The following is a 14,258-nucleotide window of genomic DNA, read 5'->3' as shown; positions in this document are numbered from 1 at the left end:
CAGTGTATTGACCTGACTCTTCCAATTACTCATATCTTCAGTATGATTCCAAACTGACAAAAGCATTTACATGACATTTGCAGCTTTACAAAAGTAAGATAAGTTGAACCATTTTAACCCTTAGCCCAGACATCTAAACTTAGATATACATTTGCACAAGTGCCATTACTTTCGAGTCCTTTAATGTTATGGGTTACTATAGTTCAGTTTAATACAGATTTAATTATAATTTTAGTGTGGCACAGAAATATATAAATTTTCAAGAGGGATTCTGAATGGAAGCAATGTCTAAGCTGGCAGTGGATCAATTTTTGCAGATTTTATGTGGAATGTTTCTATTCTTTTAATGCTTGTTAAGAGTATTTGATGAAATGTCTCCATTGTGTGTATGTATAATAGGTTCGTCCTCCAAGACCTCACGTTGTTAAGAGACCCAAGAGCAACATTGCTGTGGAAGGGCGAAGGACTTCAGTTTCTAGTCCAGAACAGTAAGTATTTTGTTGCTGCATTTCTCAACATCTGCCTGAGCATGTAAAGGGTCTGAGGTTTGTTTATAATTAACACTGGTCAAAGAAAGGAAATATAGTTTCACAAAAATTCAGAATTTCAGGGTAATTTTAATTATGAAACACAACAGGTTTTCATTTTTAAAAAATTTGGGGCAAAATTTTAGATGAGAGAAAGGAGTTTAAAAAAAACAATTTTTTTTTAATTTCCAGGGTTTTTTAAACCAGAATTTTTTTTAAAAAGCGTTTTATGAACATTTTTAGTTTGGAAAAAGGCTTCATTTAAAAAAATTTTCAATGGAAGATTTTGACCAGCTCTATTTATAACCTACCAGCATTGAGTAGCCTTGCCTAGGAACCAGGGAGTGTTTTATGATCAGACATTTCAGGGTGGTTCTGTATGATTGTTGAAGTCCTTCTGTCAGTTGAAGCTCTACAGAGAGCCTTATAATTAGGGTGACCAGACAGCAAATGTGAAAAATCAGGACAGAGGGTGAGAGGTAATAAGAAAAAGAGTCCAAAATCGGGACTGTCCATATACAATTGGGGCATCTGGTCACCCTATATATAGTGAAGGCTTTATAGTGCGCAAAGTCTCTTGTTTAGTAGCTAAAATTTCATAATCTCTTTAAAGTTGATTGAAAACTTCCCTAAATCACTTCTTTAAATAAGTTTCATTCCTGTGCCTGAAGAATATCACATATAAACAACACACAGGCATTGCTTTCCAGCACCTTTTGTTGTTCAAAACAATAATGCATCATCTATTATCCTGAACAGAGAAGGTTTTGCAGATTTCTCAATGAAAGCTACCAAACAAAAGGACTTTATAAAGGGCAGAGATTTGTTGAGTAGTTGATTCAGTCTGAATACAATCTTTCCAACCTGTAGTTAAACAATAGGCCACCAAGTATAAACCTAAAGAGAGAATGGATATCCCTCCTTACTAATGCAGCCTAACGAACACTTTCAGGACCTGACAGGTATATTTCATTAGCATATGTATCTGACTTGATTTATTTATTATTCATTTTTATTCAGCAAATTATTAAGAATGTAAATGTTTACATCATCTACAATTACAAAAGAAGTGATTATGTGGCACCTCTGTTTGCCTACCAAAATCGGCTGCTAGTTTGCTGTACTTTTGAGTGTCTGAATAAGCAGGTTGCCTTATTTCGGTGCAGAATTTGGGAAGCTGAGGACTGGGCATATTGCCAGGGGCCACTGATGTTAGGTAGAAAAGGATGTCTTGGAAAATATTGCCAGTGTCAGGAGAGGGTGTTTGGCACTCACCTGGGAACACTCAGGCAGACAGGTAAGAACAGCAGGCACTAGACTGAGAATGTAAGTTGTCTGAACCAAACTTACAGAAATAATTAATTTATATTTTTTGCCCTTGGAATGTCTTTAATTATGCTCTTGAAAAGTGAACTTACTTTCAATTTCTAAAATTTCTTCTATCTTAGCATTCCTATCCAGCCACAGTATTAATAATCATTTATGTCATGTCCCATCTATATTATTTGTTTGCGCTCTAATCTGAGGTGATTGGGTATCCTGGCAGTGAAATACCTTCAGTATTTCAGGTTGCAGATAACTATTCAAAAACATGGAACAAGAAAACACTTAGCTTCTGTAAACTTAGTTATTTTCAATTCTGAAGAGCGAGTTAGTGTCATCTCAAATTAGATACTTGTTTCACTTTTCCCAACCACAACAGAATGGGGAGGTATTTAGCAGTTTGCGTTCAGCTGGAAATAACTGGTCACTTCTAAACTGAGCCACAATCATCCTATACATTTTATAGTGGAATATGATTGCCCTCTTGTGGAATAGATTGCAAGCCAGTCCTGCGCAAGGGTTTGTAAGGTGTATATGGTGCTTCCTGAGAAGGCTCTCCTTGCAAAAAGATTATAGTGTTCATTTTTATTTAAGGAAATGTATTTTGTGAATCATTTAATTAACATGCTGATCCTTGAATTGTTGCATGACTAATAGACTATAGGGATAGGATAAAGGAATTAGTGTAACCACCATGCATATTTTGTAGTAAGGATTACACATTTTTGGATTAAGCTGCCTGACATCATTCAATTTGACCTGCTTCTAAACTTTATTTACATTTCATGTTACAAAAGAATCAAAACTATATGAGAACAGGAAATTTAGTTGAAAAAGCTCACTAGTATTTTACACTTATGCCCACCAATTAAATACTAATTACCATTTTATTCTAAATTTTAATTTTTTGCAGTTAGTTTGTTAGAGATTCCAAGTTAGTTTGCTAGAGATGCCTAAAAATTCAACTATTGAAACTGGACAAATCACTAAATTGCTGTATTGTGGAAATGGCTGTGAATGCAAACAGTATTGATGACTCTTTTCAGGGATCTGACCTGTTCTTTAGGCACGTGCACTGACAAAGAATTACATGTTGGCATTTCACTCTAAGAGGGTTTTTTTTACTTTTTAAATGACCAGCAGGAGCTTAGGGCTGGGAAAGGAGTAGCTTCTAGTGCTAGTGACATTTGGTGTGCGGTGCCAGTATTTTTCTGAATCTGTTTCCGATCTGTCCCATCTTCAATGTTTCTCCCAATCCAAATGTCATGTCACAATAGCAGTTAGATGTATTTTCATTCTCTCCTGTCATCAACTTTAGCTGGCAGGACAAACTTCAGCAAATATAGGGAGCCTCTGGCCAGCCAATTAATACTACAATATTATAATGGACCAGACACCTTGTAAACATTATTCTAACAAAAACGTGTTGGCATTGGAGAGATGAATGGGAAAAGAAAGAGGAGGCAGATGCAGCTTTCAAAGTGCTATGATAGAAGATGGAAATCTTCACTGGAGAACATGGCATGTGTGGCTCCAGAGCATCACTGTGGGCAAAAACACAAACCAGTGAGGATTAGCTTTGTGGTGGTGTCAGAAATATTTTGTTTAATAAGAAAGCTAATGTAAATGGCTTGAGACTTTCAAGTGTGGTTAGGCAAGTGACTTTGCACAGGAGGAGACTCATTAATCCTGACCTCCTTCCTCGCTATTTACCCCAGAACAGCATTTTAAATAATTAAAAAACATTTAAAAGAATAGCTGACCCTAATTAAAGAGAGGACCTTAAGACTATTTTCTACAAGCCGTTATCTTTTGTATTTCCCGGGAGGAGACAGTGCTCCTATATCTCTCTTAAAGGAAACCACAGAGACAGGATTGGTTTTTAAAAGCTACAGTGGTTTTCTCTTTTGCTTGTTTTTGGCCCTTCTCTCTGTATTGTCCCCCAGTCTGCAATCAAGTGAAACTAGACTATAGCAACCTTCTGCTATATCATTCTAATGCACAAAGGAAAGTTCCTTGCTGGTCAGATCTCTCTTGAGGCCAGATGTAGGCAGAGTTGAACAGAAGACTCTCTTACCCTTCACCTCTGCCTTTCCAAGTTATACACATTTGTCTTCTGTTTGTCTCTTCAGTGTCCCTCTTTTGTAAGGGTGAACCCTTGTTTCACCTGGCAGTGAAACCTAAAGGTTTGCAAGTACTAACGGGAAATTCTTCCTCCCCCTACACAGGCAGATTCCATTTGCTGTTTTGGTGAGTGCCTCCCATCAGCTTCATGAATGGGCTGAGGAGGAAATGAATAGACTGTTAATGAAACTTGCAGATGATACCAAATTGGCAGGAGTTGCAAACACCATTCGGGTCAGAGGAACAAAAACAGTGGGACCCAGACTGGTTAGAAATGTGAATGGAAAGTAACAAAATGAGATTCAGCTTTAAAACATGTGAGATTTTTGTCCAAAGATCATGCAAAGTGCACAGTCAATAAGTGTGAGAAACCTGTAAGGCAGTAATGCCAACAGAGACTCGGGGGTGACAGAGGACAGCTAATTAGATGTGAGTTTGCAAAACAAGGCAAGTTCAGCTCTGGACTGTATATGCAATAACATCATAGACTGGGGAAGGGGGCAGGAGCTCAGTGTGTGATGGTGATGCAGCAGCAGCATGCCTGAGTTGGAACTGGGCCCTTTTTTATTGTACAAATACCAATGCCACCTTGCTTGTGGAAGCGACTGTTCAGCTCGTAGGGCCACTTGTCTTCCACCCTATAAGCACCAGGGGATGGTTTATCTTTACTGCAGCCCCAGGGAAAGGAGAGTGAAGAGGCCTCTTCCAGAAGGAAAAATGAATAGTCATATTTTGTCAGGCAGGTGCCTTAAGTAGTGATTGTTGAGATTCAGCAAGAGAAGCCCCACCCTCACTCTCCCCAGGTTGAGACACTGGGGACAAGTAGTCCCAGCAGCACTAGGGGCAGCACTTTGACAGTCTCTGGAGCCCCGAGGAGGCCATTAGTTCCAGATTCTGTGAGCTGTTTTGTGTGGTCAGGAGACTGGCTGTTAGGAGGAGGGAGAGAGTGGTCAGAGAGCAGACAGCTAAGCAATGGGAAAGGCCCAACTGCCCCATTATAGCTCAGGAACTTCACAACGTGCTGCGTAACTGGATAGGCCTTCTCCCGCCAGGACTCACTCCTGTCCTTAGCAGGAAGAACAGAAGAAGCCCTGGGGTCCTAATAACCTTGCAGCTTGATGTGTGCCAGGCATCATGGGGAGGGGCTTACATAGAGGAACGGCCTGTCATCGGAGGGCCTTGTGGGGATAGATCAGATGTGTTTCTAAAAGAACGAGGAATGCTCAGTAAGAGGGATGACTGAGAGTCAATGGGTGAGTGAGTGGGAGCAGGCAAACAAATATGTTGCTATCTGAAAACAATAGAGAATAGACACTTTCTTCCAGGGGGAGAAATATCATGGGAGGCCCAGCACTGGAGTTTGCTATGGTTGATGAAGAACTTTTTTGAAAATAATGATTGGAGAAAAATCTTTACATGTTTCAGCAAGAGCTATCACAGTGTAACCTTGTGAAACCACCTGGTGCTGGGGATGGTACCCTGGGCTGTTCCCCATCCCCTGCCACCCTGTTCTTTGCTACACTCACTTTGCTGTGTTTCATCTTTAAATGAGGGTCTCAGCTTTTCAGGTGGGATCGTGCAGTACGGTAGGTGCACAGAGCACCTCACACAGTGAGGCCCTAGCCCAGATGGGGATCTTTGGGTGCTACAGTGTCACCAACAATAACTAAGAATCATTCCAAGCCTCCTCAGAGCGAAAATGTTTCTAACTTTTAGAATAACTTTGTTCTTAATGCCGAGCAATAAGCCATTTCCAGTCACAGAGCAGCCCTTCCACAGCAGCATCTTCCACACAGGGCACTGCATGAATCTCCCCTCGGTCTGTAGTCTGCATCATGCTGCAACCTATAAGGTGAGAGTGGGGAGGTGTAAGAGATACAGGAGGAGCAACACAGATCGATAGGAAAAGCTAATACCTTGGTTTACATTTCCTCCTGATCACACTCATAGCAGTTGAATGTTGCCACCACTCCTTTTGCCAGGAGCACAATGCAGCCAGCGGTCACATGTGCATGTGCTTTCTGGCTCTTGGCCCAGCTTGTGGTGAGAGTGTTTCTGATTTTGTTTTCTCGCCTTCTCTTCCATATCCCTTCACCAGTTCTGCTTCCTGGAGAGCTTCCCCATCAGACTAACCCTTCCTCCCTCTCTGGCAGGCCTGCTGCATGTAGTGCTTACTTTGCATACGAGCAGAATTGTGATCAGCAGGTTTCTTTCCAGCATGTTTGGAACTGGAGATTTTGCAGTAGGACCTACAGTAATAATACTCTCTGTTTCCATGGGGCTTTTCCATGGGAAGGGCAGAGAATGTTTTGGACATAATGAAACAAATCAAACCTGAATCAGGAAAACCCACACTTTCAAAGCCCCCAGTGTTTCCTTTCCCATTCCCATGAAGGGTGCTCATAACTCCTATTGGTGTTATTGGGAGTGACATGGGTCTCAGACAAATAGACCCATTTTCTTCATTTCACAATGTAATGCAGATAGTACACTTCAAAAGCTCCCCCTTTGCCTGAGGAAGCTCTGGGGGATCAGGTATTTGGTCCATTTGCTTCCTTCCTGCAGGGCAGAGCTTGGTTTATTCTGTTTCTCCTCTGTTTGGGTACATGCATTGTACTGAACAATCTCATCAGACTGAGCATCCTCCAAACCATGCCCAGAGATCTGTACGCATACAGTTGCCGTTAACATGGTTGGTTTGTTAACAGCCAGAAATCCTGTAACACTTACATTGGGGTATAAAACTCCCCCTGAAGACAGACTCTTATCACCAATAAATTAATGTACCTGGCCATTTATCTGACCTAATTCTAGTCTCTTGTTCACTGGAAAATGTAAACAAGTGGGAATTAAAATCTTTCTCCCCATAACTCCCTGAACACCAATAGCTTTCCCCGATGAACTAGAACAGAGATGCACTTCTCAGCCTGTGCCTGCCTCTCATCCCACTGCATCCATAGAGTGAAATGCAATGTCTTAGCTGAACAAAGCTAGTGGCATTTCTCTTACTCTGTTGGGAGAGCGATACCACCTTGCCAAGGGACCTGCAGTCAGAATTAGGAAATGGACCAGGAGACCAGCTGGCTTCCTGCATTTTTTTCTTCTACCAATTAAAATTTTACTGTAATTGTTTTAATTTGGTAATGGCCGCCAATGCCACCTGGCAGCGGATATATTTCTATCACTACCCACAGGGGACAGTTGGTACTGTGCATTCCCTTCTGCATTGCTACTAAAAAGAAAGAAAAAAGAAAGCCCAAACCAGCACAAGAATAAATGTCTGCATAAAAGTGGGATGGCTCACCTGCCGCTTGCTGCATCCCGGAAGCAACATAGCAAACCTACAGAATCAAACACACACCCTGACCGCAAAGTACGCGCACACACACACAGGCTCTCTCTCTCTCTGATGGCCTAGGGCTACTGCTCATTGCAGATCAAACAGATTTCTCTAAAACCTAGTCCATATGGATGTGGTTTTTTTCCTTAAACCGGACTTGACCAAAATAGCATTGAATTGCACTAGTGCTGCAGTGAATGATTTACTAAGCAGTGAATCTCCTCAGATGCTCATATGTGGAAGGTCTTTGTAAGGAGGAGCTTGTGTTCAGTGGAAGGTTTTGTACATTCAGCACCACTAGTATATTGATTCTGAATGACTCCAACTGGGCTAAGGGGCATTTTCCAACGTCTCTAAAATACCAGCCCAGTCTATCTTTCTAGCTGGAGGAGACAAAAACAACAAACATGTGGCCTCAGCCCTTATAAAGGAGTACAGCAAATACAAATCACAATACACAATCTCTTCTGAAGTTGTAACACAGCACCCATTTTCTGAAAAGTCAGTTGCCACTCAGGCATCCTTTTCCAGCCATTACACTTATCAAGGCACTTACTTAACATGGAGAAATTTACTGTCTCTAGTTATGTGTGTTAGTATTTTTCCTGCACAAGCAAAGCATGTTATTTCCCTGGGGCATGTTTTTATATTCCAGTGGATCATTGGTTGAAATAAAAAGTATGAAAGGATTCTAACCAGAGGGTAGTGGTGGCACCTCCCAAAAGCACTTGGATTGTTTCCAGCATGACAGTCGGTTGTTATGCCACATACATTATTAGAGTTTGTGGGGAAATTCTTTTTTCACCCATGAAAAAGTTAGTGAACATGATTTTTTTCATTTAAATTGGATTTTTTTTATTGAGATTTTCCAGATTTTTATCAAAAATCCAAAAACTGAAAAATTTCTGATTTTCAGCCACTGAAAACCTAAAGCTTTTTTATTTTCAACAAAAAATTCTCCAAAATTTTCATCAAAAAAAGAATTTTTGGACAGAAACAATCTTTTTGGAAAAAAAAATCTGGTTAGTGCAAAAAACCAATTATCAAAAATTGTTTTGATGGTAAATATTTAACCAGCTGTTATGGACTCTTAAGCACTATCATGCTTGATTTGGTAATCCAAAAGGAAAGCTCTGTAGCTGGAATAAAAATCTGGCCCATCTGAGTTTCCGTTAGCCCCAGTAAAGAAACATAAAACACTTGATCCTTATACAGCACTTTTCATCTTCAGAGTGATTTGCAAACATTCCTTACAGTCCCCCACCAGGTAGGAGCAGTGCCCTACAAATAGGGAGATTCATGTAGAGAGGTTACTGAGCTAATTTTCAGAAGAGCCGAGCACCCTGAGCTTGCATTGATTGCTCAGCGCCTCGCACAATGAGGCCATAAGTGACTTGTCGAAGGGCCATACAGTGAATCAGCAGAGAGGCAGAGCCAGGGTCAGCTACCACTAGCCCTAGGTATTTAAGAACCCAAGAAGTTTTGGGTTACTATCCTGGGCTCAGACAAGTAATCCATGACACACTCTAAACACACACCTAGATTTTCATAGAAATAATTGGGGGATGCAGCTGTTAAAATTCATGTTTATGCTTTAAAAACCTGATTCTATCCTGGTTATCTCTATCTCTGACCCTGCAGGGTGAAGAACTGATGCTAATTGTTATGTGTGTGGGACCTCTTTCGCATCGACTAACCTATCCAGATTGCCTGTTAAGCACATAATGGGCTTCCAGGGAGAGCTCTAGGTTCTGGTTTCTTCACGTTAAATATTGACTAGCTGGCTTCCCAGGCACTCAGAGTGGGTAGAAATTAAAATGGAAAAGCAGAGGTTTAAGCTCCCAATTAACAGCAAGTTGAAAGGCTCTTCGGCAGGCTAAACCAACATCACTGCAACAGCAGCCGTTCATTATGACTTTCCAGAAATTATGCAGTATAATACTTCACTATAGAAGTATTAATGACTTTCCCATGTATTGTATGAATGAAAATTGGCTGCTGTGTGATAGTGGGCTCGTTGCATTGAAGTTAGCATGAAATCAGCATGATGGCTCACCTAAATGGTGGTAGCTTATCAAGCACATTGCATTTCACTTGCTGTGGCCAGCCTCCTAGAGCCCTCTGCCACCTGGAAATTGCTGTGTATGGCATAGAGGTTTCGCACAGCACCATTGTAAGCAAGAACATCTATTGGGGAGGTTGTTAAGCCAGCCTGCTTCCTAACTGAGCAAATGCAGCTGGGTCAAAAATGAATAAATAAAATCACTGCAGAATATTGCAGAAAGATCTGCTACGTGCTGTCCTCTTCATCTTCATGGGGAAAGACTGTCAGGGAGGAAGAAAGGTGATGCCTTGAAAACCGAATCCAATCATGAGACTAGTAAATCAGGAGAAAGCGTGACTGGAGCACAGTCATCCTTTTTCATAACTTGCGATAGTTGTTTGGGTTTTAGTTTTGGGGAATGTGTGTTCCCTGTTTGTGCTGATGCAGAGACTCGCTTTTGTGGAGGTGGTGCCGTTCTGCCCAGGTTAATCATGGGTTAACTGTGCTGTCATTATGCCAGGTGATTCTAATTGTGCCCTTAATGCTACTGTGCTTGAAAAATACTTTCTAATGTTCCATCAAGCTCGCTGTCAATGGTGCCTGACTCTTCAGTGACACATTGTAACATTAGTTGTTCCCCTGAAGCACAGATGTTTATAAGTAGGAAAAGGAGTGCAGGACAAAGCTGTTTGCTTCACACAAGTGAGTATTGGCTCATCAGTGAAACTGTGAATTCAGAGGCTGGTTGCCCAACATGATGAATCTGCAAAGGTATTTGGAAAGAAAGTAGGAAGGAGCTCGTGATCAAAAGAGCAAGTGCTTTTTTTTCTTTCTTTTCTTTTTTTTTTTTTTTTTTTGGTAAGCAAATTGGAGGAAGAGAAAATGGCACATTGAGCCCGGATGCCCATTTAGGCTAAGATTTCCAATGCCACCTGTGAGATTTTGACACCCAGCTCACATCAAAATTCATGGGAATTGGGCACCCAGAGCCAAAATCTTAGTCCTTTTTTGTTCACATCCTCTAGAGCATCAAACTTCATGCACAGCTTTCCTGTGTGCATGCACAGCAAGCCTCAGTATTTGACGGAATATGTGTAATCTTAAAAACAAAACTTGATGGTATTCTATATTTTATATTTTTCTGTCCAAATTCTGAGTTGACTCCTGTAGAGCAAAGATGGTTTCAAGACCATGGCACTTATATTATGACATGGAATCACCTGTGAGAAGAGATGGCTTTCTCTGGTACTCCAACATGGCTGTGTCAGGTTCCTGCCCAAACCCAGCATCTTTAAACTTAAAACTAAAACATCCTTAAAACTTACCTATTGGCATTTTTCCTCTGTCTCATATAGAATTATGGAACTCACTGGTATGTTCATTGTATGGTTTTTTTCATGATGCAGTCTTGTTTAGAAGTCCAGAGAGGAGTGGTAGCAATGAGAAGGTAGGCCATATGGGTTTGATAGCAGTATGGGAGGATGTAGATGCAACCAAGGGCCCTTCTCATACAAAACTCCAATATGAAAACATAGTCTTCCAAGGTCCCTTTACATTCTGTTGGTTAGTGAGGCAGCATGGTCTAGGATTCAGAGTAAGATTGGCTCCAATTCCTGAATCTGCCACCAACTTCCTCCATGACACTGGGCAAGTAACTGAAATTTTGGGCCTCAGTTCCTCCATCAGTAAATTAGGAAGAATCTACGTAACATCCAACCTGCCTTTGTAACGAGATCTGATATCTGCAGTGGAAGTGCACTCTGTGCAGGCTGGTATTGTTTGAGATAAGCAAATAATATTAAACTAATAATTTATTAGACTCTTGCCTGTTAATTGTTACAGCAGGTGATAACTTTCTTCAGCTTATCCTGATTAGAAATTACTTGGCAACTTTTAATATATCATGTTCTGTAGATTGATTGTGAGCAGCTCACTAAAAACATACAAAATTCAATTTGTCAGCTCTCATTGGACATGCAGGTCACATGGTATTGTTTTCATTACCTGATTGGATGAGTGTAACTCTTAGAATCAGATTTCTAGTGTGAATTCTAATTTTTGTAAATTAAAAATGTGCCTGTTCACTTAATGTTCGATGCTCCTGGGAACATTCCCACCAGTAAACTCATGCAAAGATGGCAGAAGCTACTTACAGAAAAAAAAAATCAAGCAAATACTGGAATTTTTTCGGTAGTGCATATCCAGGCTTAATGCTTTTTCGTACTCTACAGGAAAGTATTACAGGTGCTGGATTTGTGCTTTGTTCTTAATGAGAAAAAATAGGCATTTCCCAGTCTCTGGTCTCCATTTCATATTGGTAACAAGTACTCCACACGTCCAAACCCCATATTCCCTTCATATGTACTACACCTAAGAGGGACCAAAACCCTTAATTCCCTCAAGCAGTTGCACAGCTATTCCAGGAATCAAGAAATATGTGAAACTTGGGATACTCGGTGCATGGAAAAAACAATACAAGTGGGTCCACGCTGCACCTGTACAGTATGATCTGTGTAATCAGAAAACAAACAAAGTATCTACTTTAATATATAAATTAAAGTTCCCTCTCTGTAAATGAAATAACCTTTTAAATGATTATAGAATTCCCTTCATTAATTCCCAAACCCCAGTGCTCAGTGATTTTCTATATTTTTATCTTTAAGTACATTTAGGTGTCAATTAAATTTGAAATATCTACATTTGTCAGCATTTCATTTTTGGTCGGTGTGATGTGCTGCTGATTTGTCCATGCATCCTGACACATGAAAAAAGCTCCCAAGATGCAGATCTTCCTCATTAAAAAATAAATCCATCCTATCATAATGGTACGCAGAGCCATGGAGCGCATCCCTGGCTTTATTGCACTGTGTTTCTGACATGATATTTTAAAAGGAACAGCCACGGCTGTCAGTACTGTCATATGCTAGTGCTAACTGAAGACATGTTAAACTAAACATTAGAAAGAGATCAGCAAGTCATCTGCATGGTAACTCAGCTAAGAGATTAGGTAGGCAGGAGCTGGTGCAGTCATGTGGAGATGATGAGGGTTGTTGCTGTGACGGATAGGATCCTTTTTTCCCTCTAAGACTACAGCATTGCCTGCCTTGTAGCTGGGCTAGCTGTGACCTGCCTTTTCAGAGACAGCTCTTTGTGTATGAAATCCTAGCAAGTAGTGGGTGGTAGACTGCAGGATCGTTGCTGAATTGGGTTAATGAGGGAATAGGCACTCTTTTTTGGATTTTACTGCCTCAAGCTAATAAAAAATTTAAACTTGGACATTTTAGATTTTGTCCCTTGTCTTTGACAAAAATCTTTTATGAAACTACAGCAGCAGCTGAATTTAAATAAGTTTTTTATTATGAAATCCCACTTTATCATGTAAGGTGCCTTGCAGCCAAAAAAAAAAAGGGGAGGGGGCCTATTAACTATCATTATAGCTTCCATCTTATTTATATTGATCTCCATTGAAATGCAGTTTATTAGCTGATCCACCCATCTGTCTTTTGAACTACCTCTTTCAAATTAGATATTCCTTCATGGTGGATTAATTCCACATTTACAAAAAAAAAAAAATACTTGAATTTAAACAGACCCTAGCAAAGCAAAGGAGATCATTAGTAACACTTTGGAAAGGAAATGAACTGACTTATCTGAGGTTCACAACCTCCAGACTCTAACTGCACATAACCAAACGGTTGAATTCCTCACCAGAAAGCTGTGGAAATTCCAAGTTTCTTCTGATTTCTGTGAAATTCTAGTAGAGTTTTCTGGGATACTGCCAAGTGGTAATTCCCATGTATGAGAGAGAAAAGGAGCATTTATACGTAAGTCAAGAAAGGATGTTTTTGATTATAAAAGTCTTTGTTGACCCCTTCATTAACATTAATTGAAATGTTCTTGGATATAAATATAAAACTAGTGCCTGGAGGAGTTTGTTTCAAACATTTTGTAGCAAATGTAGCTTACTTCAGTGCCAGTATTTGGCTTTCCCTGGGATGTCCGTTACAGCATGAGGGGAGAGGAACAACTCATTTGACCATTCCAATTGGAGTAACACAGACTACGGTGTAATATAATCAGCTGTGCCCACCCCAATCCCAGTTACTCAGGCCTAATTGTGAGTAAACGTTTATCACAAAAATCACAGTGGGCATCTCAAACCCTCTTGGGTTGTTGCCCACAGCCCCCGACATGCTCTTTCAGCCCGTCTTTCGCAATAGTAGTCAGGACACCAGAACTAAGAGAACACTGAAGACTGTCTCAAACACAGGAGCCACGAGGCTTTAATATGCCTGAACCATAAGGTCAACAAGGTTTTGTCTCTCACCATTATTTGGGTCCTGTTCTGATTTCAGCATATTAGCCCATAATATAAACTGCTGTAATTTAATGTGCAAACGTGGTTCCATCATCTACGAGATAAGAACCTGCTCCTCACTGTACGTACTGGGCCCACTGAAGTAGTAGGAGTTCTGCTGTTGACTTCAGTGGTAGCAGCATCAGGTCCTCATCTTTTGATTTGCAATATGGCTTTGTGCTCCTAACAGCGTATCACTATTCACGGAGGTAGCTGGGATCTTACTCAGCTATGTGCAGCAGATAAAATGAATGTGGTTGGGCAGAGACCTCATGGGGATGGCTGAAAATGACGCAGGCTTTCATAATCCTGTATGATTTATCTTCCCTTCCTTCCCCTCCCCTCGCCCCATCATTGTTTAAATCATCTGGGAATGAAAAGCAGACCGGAGCACAATGCTGTAAAACAAAGCTCATCAGATTAAAATGCAGAGCTCTCTGGTTAACATTTTAAAATTGAATCTTTTTCTTAAAGTTTCTATTTGGGGGGACTTAGTTCTTTAAATGCTTTAAAATATTTCCAAGAGTACTTAAATGCTTATGT

General features: G+C 40.5%; 1 protein-coding gene across 7 annotated transcripts in view; it reads left to right on the top strand.

The window, feature by feature from the left end:
• DENND1A (DENN domain containing 1A) overlaps positions 1-14,258 on the top strand; it is a 363,245-nt gene that overhangs the window by 338,014 nt on the left and 10,973 nt on the right. For all 7 annotated transcript variants that reach the window (XM_030535509.1, XM_030535510.1, XM_030535511.1 and 4 more), the window contains one exon: positions 400-488. In XM_030535509.1, coding sequence (XP_030391369.1) covers positions 400-488 — 89 coding nt within the window. The remainder of the gene's footprint in view (positions 1-399; positions 489-14,258) is intronic.

The sequence above is a fragment of the Gopherus evgoodei genome, chromosome 16, assembly GCF_007399415.2.
Source record: "Gopherus evgoodei ecotype Sinaloan lineage chromosome 16, rGopEvg1_v1.p, whole genome shotgun sequence".
In the NCBI taxonomy this organism is placed as follows: Eukaryota; Metazoa; Chordata; order Testudines; family Testudinidae; genus Gopherus; species Gopherus evgoodei.
Note: the sequence above shows the minus strand (reverse complement) of the source record. Positions and strands in the feature narration are given on the sequence as shown.